This window comes from Protomyctophum parallelum, assembly GCF_964188405.1.
Source record: "Protomyctophum parallelum genome assembly, chromosome: 3".
Lineage (NCBI taxonomy): Eukaryota > Metazoa > Chordata > Actinopteri > Myctophiformes > Myctophidae > Protomyctophum > Protomyctophum parallelum.
In genome coordinates, this window is record NC_139698.1 from 52,331,145 (window position 1) to 52,355,846 (window position 24,702).

The 24,702-nt window shown below is 39.9% G+C and overlaps 1 protein-coding gene across 3 annotated transcripts; it reads left to right on the forward strand.

The window, feature by feature from the left end:
* The first annotated feature begins 45 nt into the window (after nt 1–45).
* dhdds (dehydrodolichyl diphosphate synthase) lies at nt 46–10,800 on the forward strand. Of its 3 annotated transcripts, none has more exons than XM_083761432.1 (9): nt 46–165; nt 896–965; nt 1,929–2,045; nt 2,563–2,705; nt 3,798–3,914; nt 4,870–4,971; nt 6,230–6,344; nt 8,510–8,617; nt 9,985–10,800. In XM_083761432.1, the coding sequence occupies exons 2-9, from the start codon at nt 903–905 to the stop codon at nt 10,225–10,227; spliced, it is 1,008 nt and encodes a 335-aa protein (XP_083617558.1). In that variant the 5' UTR covers nt 46–165; nt 896–902; the 3' UTR covers nt 10,228–10,800. The 3 variants fall into 3 exon arrangements, with proteins under 3 accessions (XP_083617558.1, XP_083617559.1, XP_083617560.1); XM_083761433.1 differs by having other exon boundaries at nt 61–153; XM_083761434.1 differs by having other exon boundaries at nt 147–180.
* Nucleotides 10,801–24,702: the final 13,902 nt, after the last annotated feature.

Below are 24,702 nucleotides of genomic sequence, written 5' to 3' on the forward strand. Positions count from 1 at the left end.
ACAGATTTGTAGCTGATACGTCCCACAGTGACGAACGTTGATGCATTACAAAAATGCACATCCGCATGATATACAGATCTACTCCACTTACACAGGAAGTAGTCGCATACGTCACTTTACTCAAACCAGGAATTGAACGTCATCGTAAAAGCTGTGAGTTGGAAGGTCTGTACCGCTATGGTCTGTAGTACAACGTGTAATATAAATAAAACACGGATAGTCTTTCTTTATACGCGATCGGACAATCCAGTTGTTTAAAGTAATGAATGAAGCAATTGCCATACTGATTAAATGTTTGGTTGGCAATTTATTTCTGAATTCAGCGTTCAGTTTACCTTGCATGTCTTGTCAGCTCAGCTGACTGCTTCGAAGAAATCCACATGATGTCAAGATGTGTGTTTATTTTGAGCTGACAAAATGCAAAAGCTATTCGGGTCAAAAATGCCGTTCAATTGTTTCCCGGCTTTATAGAAGCATGTTTCCCGGCTTTATAGAAGCATGTACATGTATTGTATTTATTTTTTTATTTTTTTATTATCACTTAGCCATCTTGATTTATGGACTAGCTCTAGAATAGCTGTGGTATTACACATAGTAGTATATACATAACAACACACACACGTTATAGCATAGCACAACATTTGAACTCTCGTAGATGTATTTATCGATTCTGACATTTTCAGAATCGATTCTGACATTTTCAGAATCGATAAATACATCTACGAGAGTTCTACTTTTGGGCTAGTAATATCACAACCATTCTATAGCTAGATTTGTACTAGCAAAGACCGATTAGCTAAAATTGCATGTTTATTTTATCCCATCTGTATTCAGAATCTTCAGATGTGTAAAATGTCTATATTAATTATGCATTATTATTTTTATTTGTTCAAAGGTTGAAGATGTCCTGGATTAGAGAAGGCGAGCTGAACTTCATTGAGAAAATCACAGCCAACATACTCAAGGTAGAATATTACAAAACTTGTAAAACGCTTGTAAATTCATTTCAAGTGAAGTGACACTGAGAAAAACACATTAGTACTGAATGACTCATGTTGACGCTGTTTTAAAAAAAAAGTAGACCGGGATGACTGGAAGTGACGATGGAGGGCTCGTCTGAGGACGACCGTCCTAGAGTATTTGAAAGGATCAACCTAGCAATATTATCCAAGTTTAATCACCTTCCATAAACATGGTCTCAGAAATGTCATAAAAAGCAAAGAGGTTAATGCCTCAAATCTGTGATGTTTTCCAAATGGTTGGCTGTAAAATAGGTTTAGAATGATAATACTGTACCTAAACATCATTAACTTTTCAGTCATGAGATTTTTGCTTTATTCCATGTATACTGTAATTGGGAATTGAATAGCCGATTATATGATTCATATTTTATATAATTTATTTATTATTACCAGTTTTTTGCTGTCATGGCCGTACCTTTGTTGTAGAGCTACATGATAATGGCTAAAGACATGATTACATTTTGATCACGTCATCACAACAAAACTTGTTACAAAAGGTAACCACGGTTCTTTGACTATTGGTTTCGGCTCTAAAATCAACCGGACCGAATATCGAATATGCTTTTTTTTGCCACTATTCGGCCAAATAGTTTCGGTGGCCAAATATTCGGTGCATCCCCTGTGTTAATGGGAGTCGGGGAACACCGCCAACAGTGTTTGGAGGTGTTACTGCTCTGGCGACTCCTAGGAGTTAGTTGGGACACCTGTTCAGCAGGGAACGGAACTGGGAGTGATAGCGTGTTCTTCCAAATGCGTTAAGCCCTCCTGGAGAAACTCCCCACTGTCAGCTGAAAAGAAGTGATGTCAAGTGTTTTGGAGGAGACATGTGGTTGGCTCTAAGGGATCAGCAGCAATTACTTATTTCGAGAGATAAAAATAAATGCCATCTTTGTCTCTCTTGAACAGGCTGGTCCAATACCTAAGCATGTGGCCTTTATCATGGATGGCAACCGACGCTTTGCCCGTAAGAAACATGTGGAGCGACAGGAGGGACATATGCAGGGATTTAATAAACTAGCAGAGGTAAGGTTCATGAAATACGGCAAATTACCACCAGACAGTTTTGTCTCAATCTTTGGCTGGGACTGCCTTATTTCACTACTCTACCGGCCATTCTGAAATGTGACAATCTAGAGATGGATGGACCCCTATAAAGAATGGATGACGTATACGTTTTTGCTTCACATATTTGTTGTCAAGGATGACATGTTGCTGATAAGTAGGATCTATATTTGACATTACAGTTGCCTAAGACTAACTATGTAACTTTTAATGTTATGTAATCTTTCAGGACATTATCCGTAATTGACTGATGCTTAACAAACAATACTAATGTGTGTTTATTTGTTGTTGTTTGACATTGTTAATAATGCTAATATAATAATGTTACTACCTTTGCATAGTCACATCAGTGCACAATCCACATTGAAACGTGTGGTTATGATGAATGGTGGTACAGGGTGGATTTCAGGCTTTTCAGGATGCTGTTTAATAATGATAGGGGATGAAAGCCTTAGTGACATTTAGTTTCCCCCTTCAGGCGCTACGTTGGTGTTTGCATCTGAGCATTCGTGAGGTCACAGTTTATGCCTTCAGCATTGAGAACTTCAAACGGTCCCAAGATGAAGTGGATGGACTGATGGAGCTAGCCAAGCAAAAGTTTGTTAGACTGTTAGAAGAGCAGTGAGTATCAAAATCATATTTATTGGATCTTAAATATCTGCTGCAGAGAGAAAAGAGATCTTCCTGCACCTAACCCATATTAGTAATAATCATTAATATGACTTCTTTCTTTAGAAAGATTAGAAGTATTAAATATTGTATTGGCCATTAAAGGATTTTCATTAACCACTTTTCAACCTACCTTCATATAATTGGTCCTCACTAATGATCATGATAAAATAGCAAAAATAATTCAACTCAGTCTGAAACCCATCCACCAGTGACATCATCTATGGGGAAGCCAAGCTAATAGAAGCTGCAGGCTTTCTATTCCTGAAAAGTTGCAATATGAAAATGGAAGCCATCGTTCTCACGATAATACAAATCTAAATATTGTTTAAATAAAATCTGCCTAAAGATGTGGACGGGTTTCTGAACTGCCCACAGCCCTCCTATTAGACACAGACTGACTGATTAGTGAGGACCAATTATATGAAGTTGAAAAGTGGTGAAGTGGTCCTTTTTAAAGGAATACTTTCCCAGATACTGTACTATAAGTTTACCCTCTGTACGATGTATTATATTCCTGATTCCTGACTTCCTGAGTGAGTTCTCTATCCCGATTATATATAATTGATATGCCGACCTGAAAATGCATTTTCTGTTTAATTAATAAAGATAAAATCACTTACCTTTAACTGAGTTTCTTCAGGGAATAGATACATACAATAGATATTGAAAGACTGACAAATTACTGAATATAGTTGCTGGTCCAATCCTTTGGCGATTTTGTTGTCTGTTAGGTTAGTGACAAATCTACCTAACAGACAACCTTTCTCAATTCTTTCCTCTTGACTTGTAGGCTACATCTTGCTCTACCCCCGGGTAAATTCCCATAGAAAGGAGGTGTTATTCACTGCCTTCTGTTTTTACTTTCTTCAACTTCTGGTTGTCCCCATTCAATAGAAGTCTATGTAGAAGAGCCTGGCTCCATGAAGTGAACAGAGTTGTTGTAACTCTGTCTTACTCTCTCTGTACCATGTGCTGTTTACATTTCTGACCAATGAATCAATCAATCACAATTCACCACCTGCTCTCCTCCCCCCTCCCCAGGGAGAATCTTGAGAAGCATGGTGTTTGCATCCGTGTATTAGGAGACTTGACACTACTGCCACTGGACCTTCAGCAACATATCGCCAAAGCTGTGGTCGCAACCAAAGCTCACAACAAGTATGCAACTTTGTATTCATTCTTACATGTATAGATACCCCAGGCTATAGATACCCAGTACCACAGACTGCTTTCATGTTCCTGAGCATGATCACGTTTTTATTGCATTGGGGGGGCTTGGTGATCACATGAACACATCTCCAACGTTGTTGGAGATGGTGGTGGCGCCCTCACATGGATGTTGGTGGTTGGGACAGGGGACTTGCCATATTGTACAATTATTTTCTATGTTCAATTCCTTTAAAAGGGGAATACCACTCATTTTCAACATTAATATACCTTAGAGTTGTTGTGTGGAAATAATTTAAAAAAAAAAGTCCCCCCATTGTGTGTTGCCTAGAACTGGAGGTCTGGAAACAATCAGTAACATTATGAAGTACATCTTTGTGATGTCACTGAGAAAATGTTGAAAATGAGTGGTATTCCCCTTTAAGTACCTATCTTTATAAAAACCGCAAGAGTAACATGTTTTATTCATCATGTATGTTCATTTGTTGTTTCACATTTATTATTTATATCAGAACACTCGGATCAACCTGACCTGATGAACCTTACCTACACTATCTGTGAAATGTAACAATGTGTATTCAGTGATGTTAAAAGTATAAACTGAAGTTGAATCATGTATACTGAATATACTCTACATACATGATTTAGAAAACATCTTTATGACTGAACAGCTAAACCTATTTTTAACCTGTCTGATAAGTATGTGATCACCTTTACCTGACGAAGGCTAGATTTGGTCTCAACGTACTCACTGACAGCAAGAAATAATGTATTAAAAAAGTTATCACACTATCTTTACTTCCCAGCACCTGCGAATGGCTTGTATGTGCCTCTTAGACTTTGTTATTCGAGTACAACGTTCTCATCTCTGTGTCTCAGCTTTACCCTGCACCATGACCACTCATCTCCTGACAAAATGGTTATTCTAAACTGTCCTGTTCAACAGATGCTACTTGAATGTGTGCTTTGCGTACACCTCAAGACATGAAATCACCAATGCAGTCAGGGAAATGGCTTGGGGAGTGGAGCAGGGACTTATCAAGTCAAGGTAAGCAAAAGTGACAACGGTAATGAAAGTATTTTCGGAATCAAAGAAGTGAGTGTTGATCAAATGGAATAATTTTCTGGGTACTGCATAGTCTATTTCTCGCTTCAAATGTTTTCAAAAACATTCTTGAGAGCAAGGTTTAGTTAAATGACATTGTGTGTTTGTTTACATGGCTGCCATGTTGGGTACAGCATAAAATCCAAGCAGTGCAGCCAGGTGCTCTGAGCCTTTGATTAAGCGGTAGTCTTTTATAGAGCCTGAGAGTCTATTATCAAGAAATAACACACCGCTGGATTCAGCGATTGACCAATCAGAATCAAGCATTCAACCAAGCCATGTAATAAACAGTAGTACGTAACATGTCATTCATGGGTATTCATAATGTATTTAGCTCTACATACAATACCACGCAATGCACAAGCTCAGTGGTTCTCAAAGTCGGGGTCCAGTGACCCTCAGGTTTCCTTGAGGGCGTTCCTTCCGGACCTTACAGGACTTACTATAGAGTATACAAATTGGAACCAAATAGACCCATTTACAATTTAGGCATTTAGCAGACGCTCTTAATCCAGAGCGACTTACAATAAGCAAGAACAAAAGCATGGGAATACATCACAAAAAGCATTTATCATAAAACATGCGTAAACTAAGAAAGTAACAGTGGAATATCTATATTATGAGACTATACATATAAACTCTATATATACACTACTATGCTATACATATGTACTATGGCGTGCTATGACTATATACAATGCAATTATAGTGCTGTCTACATAACATGCTATAAGTCTGTATCAGATGCTATCTAAGTCTACAGAAATGCTATCTAAGGGGGTGGGGTAAGTGCTATGGGCCATGATGGAGTCTAAAAAGGTGGGTTTTCAGACTACGGCGGAAGATTGGGAGTGATGCTGCAGTTCTGACTGCAATGGGAAGTGCATTCCACAGTTTTGGAGCCAGAAGGGAGAAGAGTTTGTACGTATAGTCTCAGAGTTATGGGGATCCTTGAAGTAAAAAAAAGAAGAAAAGGTTTGAGAACCATACAACAGTAGTAGCCCATCGGTTCAAGGTTGACAACCTTAAAGAAAATCACCTGCTATTTAATTCTTATCATGAATGCTGTTAGTAGCTCATTGTGTGTCATTAAAGAGCCTATTAATAAGTGTCTGTCTGTCTGTCTCTCTCTCTCTCTCTCTCTCTCTCTCTCTCTCTCTCTGTGTCTGTCTGTCTGTGTGTCTCTCTCTCTCTCTCTCAGTGATGTGTCCGAGGCCATGCTCAGTGAGTGTCTGTACAGCAGCAACTCCCCCAACCCAGATCTTCTCATCCGCACCTCAGGAGAAGTGCGCCTCAGTGACTTCCTCCTTTGGCAGGTGATTATGGGACTGGCCTCTTGTTAAAGGGACATTTCACCCTTTTTGCAAAAGATATATATGTTAATGACGTTTAGAAGATTTAAAACCCTTTCCTGGGCTATGGGCTCACTTACTTCCTGGACAAAAATTCTCATAATGCTCCTCCTTGTGGATATGGGGAGGGCTGTCTTACTGAGACAACATGTAGTCCAAGGAAGCTCTGAGAAGGAAGAGAAGTGGTCACGTGACTAGGCTGCACCATGACACTTTCATGGACACTTTCATGGTAGCCAAACTCACACCGGAAGTGCAATGAATACATGGCAGTGAATGGAGCAGCTGGATCAGCTCATAACAAACATTATTTATGAACAATTGAGACCTTTGTCATATAATCAGTTCAGGCATAATAAAAGAAGACATATCACAGGTTGTTTTCTAATCACTTACTTTTCATTGTGCACAGAGTGCACAGTATATAATTTTATTTGAGGACCTAAACAGCAGCAGATATCGTTTCTGGCTCCGAAGTATCGCGAGATTTGTCTGCCAGACAGGAAAAGGTGGGAAGTCTCGCGATACTTGGTACGTTCAGAAAGGTACTTTGTGCACTTTAGATACACAGTGTACACATCGAAAAGCAACACGGCAGACAATAATGTGTTACATGTCTTCTGTTCTGTTATTTTCCAGAAGTGTTTACTTTACAAAAGGTCTTAGTCATTCATAAATAATGTTGGTTCATAGGCTGGTCACTGAGCTCTCATTGACTCCAGTGCATTCTGCCAAACTTCCGGGTAGTTTGGCTCCCATGAAAGTGTCATGGCGCAGACCAGTCACGTGACCACTTCTCTTCCTTCTCAGAGCTTCCTTGATGTAGTCCAATGACTGTCTAAAGAGGACAAGAAGCGAAGACCGTAAGGGCGCCGCCATGTTGCTCACATGGTGCTCCATGGAAGGAAAGAAACATGCGCAGTTGAGACCAAGGAAGCTGAACGAGGAAGTGATGGCTGCATAAAGCCCATTGCGCATGTTTCTTTCCTTCCATGGAGCACCATGTGAGCAACATGGCGGCGCCCTTACGGTCTCCGTGTCCCGTCCTCTTTAGACAGTCCTTGATGTAGTCCAGGAAGTAAGTGAGCCCAGTGTCCACTGTCCATGACATCAGAGACACTGGGCTCACTGCTCAAATCTAAAATATATAAAACCACATGATATTACACACATAAAGACCCCCAGAAAAGTGTTCTAAATCTTCTAAACGTCATTAACATATAGTGTCCCCTGATTCATACGTGGGACTACCACTGTCCCTCGCCAAAAATAGCCAATCTACAAGCTCACACCGCATCGTATAGCAACGCGTTGTAAGCTTTGTAGATCTCCTCTTTTTGGCAAGGGACACTGTTGCACCTGTTTTTAGCTACTACTCATTGATACCCATGTATTTATTTTTTATTTTTTCGCACCTTCAATTCATATACTATTATACTATTACTATACAATGTTTTAGTAATATAGCATTACTTGCGTTACTGTGAATGAAGAATCAGAGAATACCTCATGAATTGAAGAAATAGGGGTCCAGGATTAACACCAGTAAAACTATATCATAAAATAATGTATAACTCTTATACAGCTCTCAGAGTATGCCTGAGCAAACACATGCATGTGAACTCAGCTGTGTTGAAGCCTACATGAATGCCCAGGTGTGTTGTGTTAATGACGTGTACACAATAACTTTAATCCAGTGTTAAATTGCACAATCTTGTAAGGAATAATGGCTCATTCCGACAAGCAGAATCGGGAGCAAAAGCTGTTACCATGACAACTGATCTAACACATGTCTTAAAGTGATTTCTAAGAAAAGCTATATATATATATATATATATATATATATATAAATTGGCCTTAGCAACAACTCACAGAATAATCCATATTGCTCTCAGATGAAGTTAGTCATACAAATGCATTGTGTGTGTGTGTGTGTGTGTGTGTGTGTGTGTGTGTGTGTGTGTGTGTGTGTGTGTGTGTGTGTGTGTGTGTGTGTGTGTGTGTGTGTGTGTGTGTCACATGTTTCACATGTGATGGCATGTTCACATCACTTAGTTATTCCGCATGCCTGATGAAGTGTACCAGGTATTCATCTTCTTTACATCTTCTTTTTCCCCCCCATCCTGCAGACCTCTCACTCGTGCATAGTGTTCCAGTCAGTCTTGTGGCCAGAGTACTCATTCTGGAACTTGTGTGAAGCCGTCCTCCAATATCAATTCAATTACAGATCGATTCAAGTAAGTATGCTCTGTTATTCAGATGACATTTGGTCGATGTGTCACAAATAGCATACCTGCATTGTAGGAGAGCAGGGCAGGAACAGTCCATTCCGAGCAGAGTAAGTAGGTCAGAGTGGCTTATTGTCAGTATCAGCCGAGCAAGAAAGGCGTCTTATCCCCTTTTCAAGGCTCTAGACCAGAGAGGTAGAATGCCACACCTACTGTCATCTACTGTCAGCTTTGTTACCAAGCTGTGCTACTCATATGCACTCAGCATATGAGTGGTGGTGCCTGGAATCAAACCCAGAAATGTGGATTTCAAAGGCGAACACACACAATATTATTTTAATGTTTTTGTTCTTAGATTCTACCCCATATACTGGAGCAGTTAATAAATGCAATATGCTCAAAAACACTATGTGACAGCCAGGCTAAGATTATGCACCATAAAATAAAACTGTACTAGTTTAACAGACCAGTTTAACTGACCTAATTCAAACTTGTATCTCATTCTCTATCAAAGGAAGTACCAATAACACACACACACACACACAGAGGAGTTGAGGTCTAACTGGATAATTAAGCTAATTAGGCTAAGATAATTAATCATACAGTACATATATCCCTGTATGACCCTCTTAAAATGAGTGACCTTGGATTACCTATGAGGTCAAACAAGAGTAAAACTATTTAAATTAAATTATTATTTCTTATCTCATTTTAATATTCCACAAACATAAGATCCTCCTTTGGGCTATTGTAAACAGCATACAATGATTACACATTGCAAGCAAACATATTTGAAAATCATGAATAATGATGGGAATAATGACAGAAAGACAAGCGTCTAGTAGTCTATACAGACCATATTGTGTATTCAAACATATGGAAAGAATGTCCTGGAGAACTGGGAAAGACTTCAGGCATGAAAATGCATGTTGCTCTTGGAGCATGATGCTTCGATACAATGAGGCACTCCGAAACATGATTTAGATCTAAAGGCATTTGGGAGTTCAGACAAAAAGGTTTTTTAACTGGTAATATAGATGATTTATTTTTGGAAGATAAAATATCAAAGTTGTTTTTTATTAACACATTCCATAAATTCCATAGGACTAGACCACACATACAGTACCATGTATAGTGTATTAGTGTTATAGCTGTTGCATGATTTTTAAATTTGTATCAACAAAACCTTTTTCTGTACATTTATCAAAATGAAATTAAGTAAAGCTTTTGTCTTTATTAAATGACCTTATTCACACAGGCATTTTGCTCTCATGTCATACTGACGTCATAAGTTAACCATAGGGACAAATGGCTGCCGTGTGAATATGGTCAATTAAACTAACCAGATCTAAGCAGTGGTATCTGTGGGTTTGCAGAAAGCCAGAGAGCTCCACAGAGAGGAGCAGGCTCGACTTCAGCTAGAAGCAGATCGTGCCTGTATAGCAGAGGTCCTGCAGCATCATGGGAATGGAAAGCCAGCTGATGCCCAGCGGAGACAGGAAGTACTGTTAAACTACACTGCCTGTCGAGAGGAACGGGCTCAGGACTTCCTAAAAGCACTGAAGCATAAGAGGAACACTTTCTTAGATGATTTATCCAGCCAAGCTGCCATGGCATAGAGAAGCTACAAAGAATAGACCCCCATGTTGAAATGGGGCTAACCTCTCCCTTCCTCTTTCTGAATACGACTTCCGTTGAAAAGGGAAGAGCGAACACGAACTTGCAACAGTTTGTTTTTGTATTGTTGATTTATACAAAGATGAGAGGGTATTTTTTTTTACCCCTATGGGGCTATATTGTAGTTAGTATATTGGGGATTTATTTATGGCTATAGATCTAATGTCTGGTCAAGATGTAGCTTAAAGATGTATATATTGTATAAATTGTGTGTCAAATACATGCCACTTACTAGAATATCAGGTACTGGGCCCAAGTTTTAGATACAAATTTGAAAGCAGTACCATTGAGCGCTTTTCTTGTGGCCATAAATGCTATCTCAATCGCACTGTAAATTATTAAATCTGTCTGTGATGTTGACAAATGACAATATACAAAACTATATTTTGACCAGCTTTCTTAGTGAGAACACAGTTGTGATTATCTGTATGCTAATGCCATGTTGACTCACTTAACTCTTCATTTTTTACCATGTTGCCACTCAGTCATAAATTAATTAAAACAAATTAAATTGGCTATTTGACAGACTGACATTGTGTGTGTGTGTGTGTGTGTGTGTGTGTGTGTGTGTGTGTGTGTGTGTGTGTGTGTGTGTGTGTGTGTGTGTGTGTGTGTGTGTGTGTGTGTGTGTGTGTGTGTGTGTGTGTGTGTGTGTGTGTGTGTGTGTGTGTGTGACAAATGTGTTTTCGAGTTATTAATGTAATTTTATGTTTTTACAGATAGATAGTACTGAGTAACATGGTTTTGATTGATTGATTGAAATATGTATTAACAGTTTGCAGAATTACAGTACATTTCAAGCACAAACTCAATACAAAGACTGTTAACTGTGAGTGGACAACCCCAATACTCTATGGGACAACCCAATTAAGCATTGCACTTGTTTTACAAGAGGAACTTGTTCAATTCAAAGCCTTAAATTTGGTTGCAGTATACGGAGACAACTTGAACTTAGACATACTTAAAAATCACATATCCACAAATTAATTGTGAGTTGAGCAGGTTGATGGGCGAAGGAATATATCAATATATTTATATACAACATAAACAGTAGATTAAAGGACAGCATTGTATCAATAATCACACACAAGTACACTGGTCTTATGGTATGTTTGTCCTGGGAGAATATTTTTACAGTTACTATTAATTTGTATTTGATTCCAGTCACCCTCTTATTTAGGCTATCAAGAACTTGTAATTACCTGTGTGGAAATAGCCATGCTATAATGTGTAATCAATCTTCACAAATAATAATACACCAAGTAATTTGCACAACTGTGCAGAATGCATCCCACTATATTTGAGGACTCTATTCCATTGTTAGTCACTACTGAATATTATATTATTGACTTGTATTTTGATAATAGCACAATGACGTTTAAGTAACACTTAACCCGTGCCACACTCCCTCCTGTAGAAGACTGTACTTTTCACTCAAATCACTTTAAAAAAAATTACTCATGAGGGAGTTTTGTTCTTCAACTAACAATATTTAAGATTTAATAACATACTCTCTCCCCATGCCTTCGGCCTGGTGGAGACAAGTATAAGTAACTAGCTATTTGCTGAGCAGGCCTACATGCATATCTTTTCAAACGAGACATATACTGGCTGTAGTACTCTTAGTATAACTCTATGGTAGTACTACGCCCCCTTGTGACATAAATTCACAAAGGCATTTCTTTTTAAAACTGCCTCTTTGGCGTAGGGGTGGTGCTTAAAAGCACATGACACAATTTCATCCAATGAATGACTCCAAAATATAAAACTGGTTCAAACCGGTTTCGTTCTTATATTTCAGTGTATAAAGTATTAAAACATTCGCTTGTTATACATTCGCCATTATACCGCTCTAACGTATAGCCGATCTCTCTGTAACCTCTTGGAGGGAAAATAATTTGCAGATTCATTTTTTTGAAATTTTCTGTTCCTTTCCTGTCCTCAACATGCCCAAAAGAAAGGTAAGATTTTTATTTCAACAAAAAGATTACTTTTCTCAGTAATAGCCTGTTCGGTGTCTTCAAGCGTCTTGGGTTCTTAGATTGAGGTTAACGTTTGATTTGATTTCTACATCAGAAGAACGTCATCACCGTTAACCCACTGACATGGCGCTCTAGCAATGGAGACCTATTTTTGTCATTTTGATGCATCCTCTCGTGCGCTGCCTGTTAAAGGTTTATTTATACAATATTTTACAAATGCATCGTTAACACTAAAGTCAGGACTAACGAATGTAACTCTAGTGTGCATGTGTCCATGCAAAAGCACCAGAATCTTGGATTTCGCCTCGCAAAAAAAGGATAAAATAATTCTGGCGCTCTCCTCTCCGGGGGGATGTGTTTTCTGCCAGCGTCAGTCAGATTGTGTTTTTAGACTGGTAATATTAACGTTGCACGCTGTGCACGAAAATGCAACGCTTGTGTTAAGTTGTGTATAAAAGACCGGTTGTTAGTTTTAAAATAATACGAGTAAATTCGACGTTAAACCGAGTGGATGTAGCCGGGGAGGGTTTTGGGTGTGTGCATTAGTCACCTAGGAGTCAAATAAGTTCAGCTTCCAAAGTTGACGAGGACGTGGGGGAGGGGTGTGGACGTGTGTGTTTGTGTGGGAAATGCAAAATGTTGAATGGCGGCATGCCACGTTTTTAAAAAGAAAAACATACATTTATTTTGTGTATTTTGTATAGCCTCACACATATTTAAAGAATTTAACGTCCATAAAACATATTTTTGCTGTTTGTCAATCGAAACCGAAAACGACACTATGTGGTCTATTTAAGCTAACAACATACAACATGTAAGGGAAACTTTTTTCCCCCCTCTTTTTCATTTTTTTTTCTTTTCTTTTTTGTTACTGCATGTAAATATATACCGCCTATATATTTAAACAACTCTGGTAGAAAAAAATACATTTAGGAAACTATTAAAAAGTTTACTCATCAATTGTCTTGCCGTTGATTGGAAAAAATGCTAACGTATACTGGTTTGTGTTTGGGGCCCATATGTTGTGTGGAGATAAAGATTAGCAGCATTGTACGGTTAATCTTATCATGTTCTTAACAGCTGTCGGGCGCGCTCTCTAGTGCAAAACAAAGGAAGTGTCAGAGCCTACTCTATGCTCTGTCGCACGACGGTATCGCGCGCCAAAAATAGCAGACCTACAAGCTCACAACCCGTCGCAAACGCATGTGTTGTGGAGCTTGTAGTTCTGCCATTTTCGACGCGTGACACCGTCGTGCGGCGAAGGATACATTTGGCTTCAGCGCGCCAACAGGGTGTCATCATCACACACAGACCAGATTTCAAATTCGAATATGCGCGGGAGATCCTTTGTCACACAACCCAAAACACTAACGATGTCCCGTACCCCCCTGATAGGCCTATGACGCCTTACGCTAAATAACTAATAATAATTGAGCTGTACATCAACTGTCACTCTGGCCTTTAGAGGTATTGAAGGGATAATTGAAGACTCCATTGTGGAATGTTTTGCTATTTTGAGAAAAGACCTGGCTCTATCAGCAATAACAATTATTACAAATCTGAGTTTTAAATTGTTTCTTTTGTTTTTTTCTTTTTCAGGCAGCAGCAGGAGCTGAAGTGGTACGTATTATTATTATTATTGTTAATATTATCATTGTTGTAAATCATACAGTTGCCCATTTAAAAAAACAAAGTTTTAAAGTACACACTATGAAGTGTCATCTCTTGATTTATTTTAAAAAGCCTGTCTCCCTCTTTTCTCTATAGGCTTCCCGGCGGTCACCGCGGTTGGCAGCGGTGAGTTATAAACTTAAGCAAATTGCACGTTTGTGATTGCTGTCGTTACTACTGTATTTTCATTTTGTATTTTCACGACATAAGTTAGTAGTCATTAAAATGTAACATTACTGTTTAGTAAATGATGTTTCAAAACCCAACACTTATTACGTCTGCCAAGTATAAGCCTGTACCAAGATACTGTAGATGCATGTCACACATGTAATGAGTGAATGGGCTAAAATATTATTATTTTTTCTCCCCCCCCCCCCCCCCCCCTGCAGAATCCAAAGCCAGCAGCAGTAGCCAAGCCGAAAAAAGCTGCTGCTCCAAAAGTATGGAACAACAAACTGATGTCACTCTTTTCTTCTACCTGCATGCTTCAGTATTGGGTCATGCATGTGAAACTAATTCATGACCTTTATTGTTTCTCAGCTATCAAATTTGACCTAGTTCAAAGCTCACGAGAAAGGGCCCTTTAGAAACAATTTAGATTGCATGGTAGTTTGTAGCCTTGAATGAGCTTTGAAGCATTATGATGCAAAAGCATTACTAACTAGTGATATTCTCTTTCAGAAAGCAGCCAAAGGAAAGAAGGCCGCTCCAGCTGAAAATGGTGATGCCAAGGCTGAAGTGAGTTTCATCATAGATTTGTTCCTCTCTCTCCCACACACACTGATATGCTACATTGTAACGGAAAACACGGTGGATGATAAATAATGGTCGCATTAGAAGGGGCCTGTCTGTCATTGTTTAGTATTAAGCATTAGTAGTAAGATTTAACTAACACTGCTCTTCTTTTTCTTGTTCCAAGGCACCAAAGGCTGAAGCCGCTGCAGATGCTAAATGAATAACAGTTCAAGTTTTGCTTATTCTGTGTACTTGGTGATTGTACAGTTTTAAAATAAGTATTTTTTACCAAGTTTTATATTATAGATGTCATTTATAGTTTGTTTTTGGGCTTGCACTTGTTGTATTGAAGCTGTTCCAAGAGTGGGGGTGGGATTTCACATTTCATATCCATTTTTATGCCATGTTGAAACGATTACCGTCCATATCCTGTAAAAGTAACATTTTTATCTTTGTCTAATCCAGATTTTTTTCTTTTCTTTTCTTTTTTTTAACTGCTGAATAATACAGATATTTTCCTACGTTTTGGATTTTAAATATAATTTTAAAACCCAAATAATATCATGAGGCAGCTAAAGTGTGTTACTTAAACGTTTAGGGAGAATAGGAGTTTTGCCACTGTCTCCTTGTATTTTATTGTAAGGGTAACTAATGCAATGCTTACCAAATGTTTTGAAACACTGTACGTGAGACCTAGTCATTGGAAATACATTAGAAAAATATTCTGTAAGGAGAACTTGTATTAGGTCAACAGTTAAATACAACCAGACAATGAGTTATGTTGTGAACTCTGTCATCTGAAAATATTCTTTTGCTTCTTAAATTATGTTCTGTAACAGTGGAAGGAAGGAAGCTTTTCTGATTCCAATGGGTTTCAATGTTCTAAATGTTATTGAATAAAACAATCCAAAATGTCAGTGTTCCTTTTCATGTTTTTTTTTATTGAATTAAATTCCTTCATTGAAATTACCATTGTAACTGCAAAAAAAATAAAAACGTGCAACTCCCATTGATAAGATTATTCGTTAATCATTAAAATAATTGGGGGGTAAAGATGGGGTTTTATTGTTCCAACTACTCAGTTTTATACCCCCTTGCTCCTCCAGTTGTATAATTGATATACAATGCCAGTTCATGAGAGAAATGTGGTTTATAAAGCCACCTTTATTTGCCATTATGTTCACCTACAAATTTCATTTTTGACTCATGGGTTTGTGGAACGCTTTGAAACAAATGACATCAACATCAATTCTTAAAGGGACTGATGAAACCCTCAGACTAATTCAGCTAACTCGAAACTACAAGCAAGACACATGTCACTGCACAATTTAGGTGTAAACTGAACTGCATTCTTACCAATATAACTTGTAGAATCTCAATTTGTATACATCCTTGAGAATGAGAACTTTTAATTTAATATTATATAACCCAAATCACATCCTTGTTATAATGTATTAATGTTGGTGTCACTTGCCTGCCTTCATTGTCTCCACCAGGCCGAAGGCATGTGGGGAGAGTATGTTTTGCACTCCGTCCGTCCGTTTGTGTGTCCGTCCGTGTGTGTGTCCGTGAACAGCTAATCTCGCCCACCGTTAACCCGGTCGATGCCATATTTTGCACACACACTCCCTGGATGCCAACCATGAACCTCTGCCCCAAACTTTCCAGAACGGCCTGTTATAGCGCCACCAGGAGGCCGCTTTGTGCAAAACAAGTTTTTGCACTGACAGTACACCTACAGATTTTGTCCAAACATCACGCAAATTGGTACACAGTCTCTCTAGAGCCATTCAACGAAACGGGTCTTTCAGATTTATCAGACTCCATCCTGATTGGTTAAGATTGGCTTCCAAAGTTCACAGGAGTGCTCAGTTTCAAACAAAATGCTGCAAATCATCAACACATCGCGTGATTTCCCTGAAATTGTGCACCCACATTCCCACTAGGCCGAGGACGAAATGCCACATGAACAATTTCAACTCAGCCTCAAGGTGGCGCTATAACTGGCCAAAAAGTGTTTTTACCTCTAACTGCACGGATCTGTGGATAACCTGGTGGAGACCTGTGCCCGGAAGGGCACTTTTTCTAGTTGACATATGTGCACAGTGAAGAGAGACAGGAAACGGAGTCGGAGAGTGACATTCAGCAAAGGTCCGCTGGACTCGGGAATCAAACCCAGGACTCGATGCCAGGCATCAAAGCCCTCATGGTATTTTTCTTTTCTTTTTTTCCAGTTGCCACCCAATCTGTGGAACTCACTTTTTCAGTAACTCACATCATAGCAGCCTCTCTTCTAAAACTGCCCTCAAAAGTAAAAACCCACCTCTTCAAACTTGCCGTACTCATCTAACCCCTTTCCCTCTATCTTTTCTTCTATTTTTAACATTTTGTCAATTTTGTAGTCCCCGTTTTCTTTTTACTTACGGCTTTGTTAATTGTTTGTAAAGTTCCAGATAAAGGAATGAAATTATTTTAGTGTGGGCCTATTTCTTCTTTTTTTTCATTGGTATAGGCGAAGGGCTGTATTTTGTCTTGTATAATGTGAAATAAAACGTTTTTGACTCAATAAGGTAAAAAACATATATAATAGGTTTGTAAAGTGTATTTAAGTATCATAAAAAGCAACATATACTGTAAGTATATTATACAATCTTTCTACCCGTGTCAAATCAATTATCTGTGTACAGGTACATACAGTGTGTATGACACTGAAAAGTGAATACGTCATAAAGGTATTTATATTTAAACAATATTTCCAATTGTATGCCATTCTCATCCAACATGGACATGATGAACATGGACACACATATAGTATACTGTACGTGTATACTATTATGCATGTAGGGAAAGGAATCCATAAATAAACAGATGGTCAGGGTTTAAAAGAACCAAAGTTTAATCCAAAAATATACAAAAATAATGTTAATATTTGCCTATGGAAAAAGCTTCAAAGAAAACAAGACTTGGTCTAATAATAGTGTGGCTCCTATGTGGACTATCTTGGACTTTGTGCAGCCAGTCTGTGTCATCTACGATGTATCTATGTCTATGATATATGTTCAATGGCCATTCAAATATAAAATAAAAGTTAAATAAATGAAGGTGGGGGGGAAAGTGTGGAGGTAATTCCTTGGTCTAACTGTCTGGCACTAGCCTGGGCAGCATTCCTTTTCGGGTTCATCCGGTCTGGAGTGTATGATATCGCTACGTCATGTTTCTTTTCTAAAAGGAAGTTCCGGATGATATTCTTCCTGCCTGATGACTACAAAACAATACTACAACATAGCGATATCATCCGCTCCTGACCGGTTCACTTCACACGGCAATTTTGTAACACAGACCAGGCTTTCCTCCGAGGTGGAAAGCCTGGTGACGCGAGGTTAGTCTGGCACTATGCACAAAAATTGACACTGATCAGTCTAGCAGTTTGCGAGATTAACCCCACACACACAGAGAGACCCACTTGTAGTATGCTCACCTCCTACAGAGCCCATGGCATAACAAAACTATAAATAGTCATGGTCAACAAGAGGAAGTTGGCCTGCCAAGCTGTCTCGCCGACCATGCCCACTTTGTTCCCCCCTCACCGGACGGGGTGGCGGAATAGGCACGCTGTCCTCATTCAGAATGGGCTCAAGGGTGTCTCCTGCAGTCAGGCAGATGTTATGGAGGACAGCACATGCAGTGACGAAAGTGGGGACAAATGTGTGGGGCACATCCAGAGCCTTGAGGAGCAGGCACTTCCAGCGCCTCTTCATCATACCAAAGACTCGCCCAATAATTGAGTGAGCTTTGGCATGGTGGTGGTTAAAGTGACTCTGCCTCTCCTGCAGTGGCTCTCGATATGGAGTGAGGATGGCTACAGGACAGTCGATGCAGGGGTAGCCACCATCCCCTACAATGAAGTAACCTTGAGGAGGGTACAAAGTCTCTTTATATATCCTGCTATTCTTCAGGACTCTGGTGTGGTGGACTGAGCCAGGACTCCCCACAAAGGTGTTTAGGAGCCTTCCCTCACCATCACATACTGCTTGCATCTGTATGGATAGGAAGAGCTTCCTGTTGAGGTAGACATGGCTGCCTGGTACAGGAGGGGTCTTGATGTGAACATGGCATGAATCTATGGCACCCACACACTTTGAGAAGGCCGAGCTGTTGGCCAACTGCTCAAAACTTTGACCAACGTGGTCAAGCTCCTGAGCAGTGGGAAGGCGAATCACCTCATGGCGTAGGGATGCAATCATCACTGTTCCTCTGTGGACCAACCTGCACAAAGTAGATTTGGGAATGTGAAAAGCGTGGGACACAGCACTGTAGGACAATCCATGTGCCAGCCAGTACACTGTTACCAAAACCATTATGTGCTTTCCCCAGCCATGTGTCCCCTCCTGTGCTGGCAGCAGCCCAATAAGGGCTTGAATGGAGGTTCTGCTCATACGGTAGTCTGAAAGGAAGTCCTGTTCCCCATTAAAGAATTGTTGCAGCACTGGCAGAGCTCTATTGACTCTAGCATATTTTCGGGGTCCTGGCAGATTGTTGCCCTATGAAAAATGACAGTGACAGTGTGATTGTTGACATTATATTAATGAATATTACAATGCCATGTTAATGTATTACTTTGCTATTTATCCAGATTTTGAATCTTTTGAATTATTAGTGAATTCTAATGTGAAGTTGTGAACGAAAATAAAAGCCTGGGTACTGAGGCTATGTTAGCCCTAGAATGGCTGATATTCCATAAACTGACCCAGACTCTCTTGTTTCGCCCAGGTGGACGGGTTTTGATGTTATAGGTTTAGGCCTAATTCCTGTGAGGTAAGGGTTAGGCAATAGGCATACGGCATAGTGTTTTTGAGGGGCGCCCTCCCATATTCAGCTATAGATTTTCGTCTTACTTCGAACATTACATTTCCATTGACAATGAATGGAGAATTTAGGACTCCCTCCCTCTTTCATTGGTGTGCTGTGCAGCTAGGTTGCACCTAACCTTTAACTTAAAAGAAAACACTGACTGCATGTGTTCCATTTACATGCATTTTCGTGGAGTGGTAAGGGTTAATACAGTGTACTGTACTCCCCTGCCAATCAATAATGGAATTGGAATCTGATTGGAATACACGCAATAATAATAATTCTGCCTACTACACAGTACACATACTTACTAGTGTACATCATGTCCAGGGGATCAACGTCACATTTGTTTGGCCATTCTCAGAGTCAAACAAATGTAATATACTTATTGATCATAAACCTGGATCGGTCTCAAAGAATAGAATATCATCCGTTCTAATCTAGGGTTAGCGAGCTGCATGTCACCAAACACAAGCTTGTGTGATTACCGGGTACATCAATGCATTTTCCTATCTACTTTAAAAAATATATTTTTAATCACATCACATGCAATCAGAATATCAGATTGACACAGCCGTCTTTTAGCACAACTTGAAAGCAGATGTGATCTGTGAGCTAGGCGGCCTACTACCTCCTGTAGCCGATAAGTAAGCCTGGGACCGAGGCTATGTAGCCGTAGGAGCAGGATGGCGCGACGTAGCCGCGCTCTCGTGCGCGCCGAACGCCGTTGTTCCTGCAATATCTCCTGCCATATGCCTACAACACATGCTACGGCCGCTGTTTTGACCGCGTCACGAGAGAAACAGAGAGAGTACAGATGATCAGAGTTTGGAAAACGGACCATATTTATGGTGTTCAGTGTTCACTGAATTCGAACATTTCGAGCGTTCCAGCTGTGTGTTCTACGTCATAAGTAATTGACAAGGTCCCTTCAAAATGACGCTTGTTTATGGTGTGCGGCTCTGGGTAGGCGGAGCTATTATTTCAGGGCTCCTCTGTCTTGCCCGCGTCTTTTTTCTAGGGTCTTGGTCTTGCCCAATGATGTTGCCTAATATGTCTTGCACTGTCTGAATGTTTGTATTGTGTTCTAGCCGATCTACAATACTTACATAACGTTAAAGATTAAACGTTGGCTTGGCTGCTTTGGTGGCATCATAAATTTAGAATACAATACAGTTGCATCACCATAAAACCAGTAAGATTGTCATGTATTTTTCTATCCAGTAGAGGGCTCTCTTCATTCATTGCCACACAACACTTAAAACTAGGTCAAAGTTATTAGAAAGGTTGTGTTGGACCATCATTTGCCACGGTGGATCATTCTTTGCGTGGTTAATATATAACCGTTGTCTAATCCCAATAGCACTCATAACTGCATCTGTCTGACTCTCTAGGCTACCCCATAGACCTGAGGAAGCAGCAACAGCAGGTTCTAAATATGTGTCAAATTGGACAAAGGGAGGATCCTCATTTGAGCAAATGTGGGGAATACGTTTTTGCCATTCAAACACCACCATTCACAAATACAGAACAGAGCCCAGTAATTTATATAAATACTCAGAAGTCAGAAGCATCTCTCACAGTTTAGTAGTTTACTATGAACACCTGCAAAACCAAAGACCTAATCAAACCCTGTACACTCAAGACACTGGCCCCGCTGCCACCCTTAGATCTCCATATATGGAGCTGACCTGTTATGACATTCCATATGTTGATCTGACCTCACCACACCCTGTACACTCAAGACACGCTCCATATATGGCCAGTACAGAATTCATTCCATGTGTTGATCTGACCCCCCCATGCCAAAGCGCCAGCGCTCGCCCAGCTGCCAACCTTAGATCTCCCTGTATGGAGCTGACCTGTTCTGACATTCATATGTTGATCTGACCTCGTCAAACCCTGTACATTCAAGACAAGACACGCTCCATGATATATGGTCAATACAGAATTAATTCCATATGTTGATTTGACCCCCCCCCCATGCCAAAGTGCCAGCGCTCGCCCAGCAGTCTGCTGTCACTTATTGGTTGCGCCTTCAGGGCGTCTTATACTGGCAAAATTCTAGCTGGCCATGAGGCCATCACAAGTCTATAGGCTACCCCTGCCTAACCACCATCCTAGCTGTCCCTACAGCAGTGGTTCCCAAACTTTTTCGTGTCAAGGACCCTCAAATGAACATTTATTAGGCCACAGACCCCCCCATTTGAAGACATATACCAGTGCCCCCGATAAGGGAGTATTTTTACGGCTCTAGCAGTGATTCCGAAACATATTAATTTCAAGGACCCCCACTGTCCCCAGTTTCACACGCATTATATGCCATGGATCCCCGATTTAATGGCATTTTTTATCTCTGGTACCCCAATTTATATTGTAAAACCACTGTTATTTTAACTCTGAGCGGGTCCATTTGGTTCCATTTGTACACTCTCTGAGTTACAGACCCATAAGGGTCCATATGGTTACAAATTATCATTTAGGTGGAACTCCCTCAAGTACCCCTGGGGGCTGGGGGTCCCCGGACCCCACTTTGGGAACCACTGTCCTGTATTTTCCAGGGACGCATAATTACATGCCATTCACATGTGCTTGCCTTGTGCGCTCATAGTGTGAGCTCCCTTCACTGCAGCAGTTGCCCCACCCCCTTCATGAATGTATAGGCTGGCCCATGCAGCTTCCTCCTATATAGTTTGCACTGGGTGAACATTGTGTGCTTATCCACTCCACAGGCTTCAGCGTGCCCCAAACTGCTCCAAACAAGCTCGGTTGCAGGTAAACACAATCTACACATTTTCAATGTATAATTCTGTGCAAAGTAAACTCAGTTTTAGGGAAGAGATGTTCAAGGTTTCAGAAAGTGGTTTGTAGCGCGTTGGTGAATTTGTTTACATGACACATAGACAATGGGCGTTCTGATATTTTGCGTTTGTTTAATAGGCACAGCAAATGTACACTACATGCTGTAAAATGTACAGAGTAATCTCTCATTTTTAATTTGCAATATAAATCAACAATGTTATCGGCCCGTCCGTCAATTTCATCTGCTGTAACATTACTGTTGTGGAATTGGGCTCAAACAAATTTAAACTTTTAAAGCGTCATATGTTTGCTTTTGCTTTTCAGAAGTCAAAACATTGCAGTAGTGACTTGTAGGTGTATCGCTTGATTATTTGGAAACTTAAGACTTTAAGCGTTTATTTGTATTCCAAACGCAATGTAGCTCAATGTACGCTAATTCATTGTAGTTCAATTATCTGATTTGATTTAATCAAATGCATTTATCAAATCAAATTGTATGCTGTAGGTCGACGTGATGTGGTGTGTGTGTGTGTGTGTGTGTGTGTGTGTGTGTGTGTGTGTGTGTGTAGTCAGTGTACTGGATTATATTGTAGACGAAAAGTGAGTTATTTAGAATTTATTTAATTTTGTATTTTATTTACATAACTAGAAATAGTTTGGCATACAATGTAGCCTACTATAGGCCTACTTGTGTAATATAATGCTACTTTGGCTTAATTACGTTATTTGCACTTCTTTTGAGTGTATGTATACTTCTCAACATGGGTGAAAATCAGCTGTACATTTTGTACAAACCGCTGCAGTTAAAGGACCACTGCACCACTTTTCATCCTACCATCATATAATTGGTCCTCACTAATGTTCATGATAAAATGCCACAAATCGGTCTGTGTCTCATATGGGCTGTGAGCAGTTCAGAAACCTGTCATCGATGGGGAATCCAAACTAATAGAAACGGCAGGCTTTCTATTCCTGTAAAGTTGCAATGTGAAAAATCTGAAAATGGAAGCCATCGATAATAAAATATAAAAAAAAATTGGAAAACAATCTGCCTATCGATGATGTCACTGGTGGACGGGTTTCTGAACTGCCCACAGCCCTCCTATGAGACACAGACTGAGTAGGGAAAAAAGTGGTATTTTATGATGAACATTAGTGATGAAGTGGTCCTTTAAGATAACAGCTGACCATTGTCTGCAGGGATTCTATTGGTAGAGCTGTTTGTGTAGTTAAAGTAAAATTGTAGCTTTTTGAGTAGTGCAACCACTCCAAGGAACAGCTTTGTCCGTGTTCACCTATGTATGTATGTGACGTTCACGTATGTATGAGCATCATAATTATAATGAGTACCAGTAGGAGCGCTGTTGCCTGCTAATGAGAGAGAGAGAGGGAGAGAGAGAGGAGGGGGGCGGAGAGAGGGGAGTTGCACCACTCGGTTCACACGGGTGTGATTTTTGTTGAAAGATTGGCAAATTTGGCAGTGACTGAAATGGGTTGATAACTGTAATTTAGTCCCTGCAGTGCAATACATTCAGACAAATTGGAACCATTATAGCAGCATTTTCTAGGCACTCGCTCATGTGTCACATTTTGTTAATTTAAATGTGTGGCAGTGTCAACTCAGAAGGAAGTACTTTGGTGCTCCACGGCTATACAGCATGGGCACACTTTAGCAGACAGCCGCGGACAGAATAAACTGTTTTACGTCATTTCCGTCAGATTCCCGGAAACGCTCTCCTCCGCGGCAGGTGGAGCTTCTTTTCCATCCACTAGCTGTCTAAAAACTCGGAAATTACGTAAAACACAGCTTCTTCTGTCCGCGGCTGTCTGCTCAAGTCTGCCCATGCTGATAGAGGTGGTGTTGTTATCAAAGGTTGATCTGGTGCTTCAATCCAGCTCATTTAATTAATAATAATGTAAATAACTCACATTTTCTCTTGTTGATATTTCTCCTTTGACTGACTATATTTTTTGCCCTTTTGACTGAAAAGGATCTTTCTAGAGATTAGTGTAGTAACATGCACACCTGTACGTCTCGTGCTGAAAACAAATTGCACCTTGGCTTGTCCTCAAAACATCTAAACAGATGTTATGCACACCCCTTATGTGTATGACATGTGCATGACTGATGGTATGCCTGCATAGCACCTTCCTGGGCTGTATACGACTACATTTAGCACTTGGGACTGTTTGAATTGTAAATAGAGGTTTACTAAAGTTAAACATTTAGATTGGCCATGAATGCAAATGCCCTTGCTATTCTTGTGATTTTTTTTTCCCCTGCAATCATTGCAGGCATCCTTATTCTTTTATGTGACCTCTGCCCATGAGGAATCAGACATGAGGAATCAGACACAATTATATCTTCATGTGAGC

What these genes read in the sequence shown, in the direction of transcription:
- dhdds (XM_083761432.1), top strand. Translation starts at nt 903, where the DNA reads ATGTCCTGGATTAGAGAAGGCGAGCTGAACTTCATTGAGAAAATCACA. An exon ending in TCACAGCCAACATACTCAAG is followed by an intron (nt 966 to 1,928) that starts GTAGAATATTAC and finishes TCTCTTGAACAG; the next exon opens with GCTGGTCCAATACCTAAGCA. An exon ending in GTTAGACTGTTAGAAGAGCA is followed by an intron (nt 2,706 to 3,797) that starts GTGAGTATCAAA and finishes CCCCCTCCCCAG; the next exon opens with GGAGAATCTTGAGAAGCATG.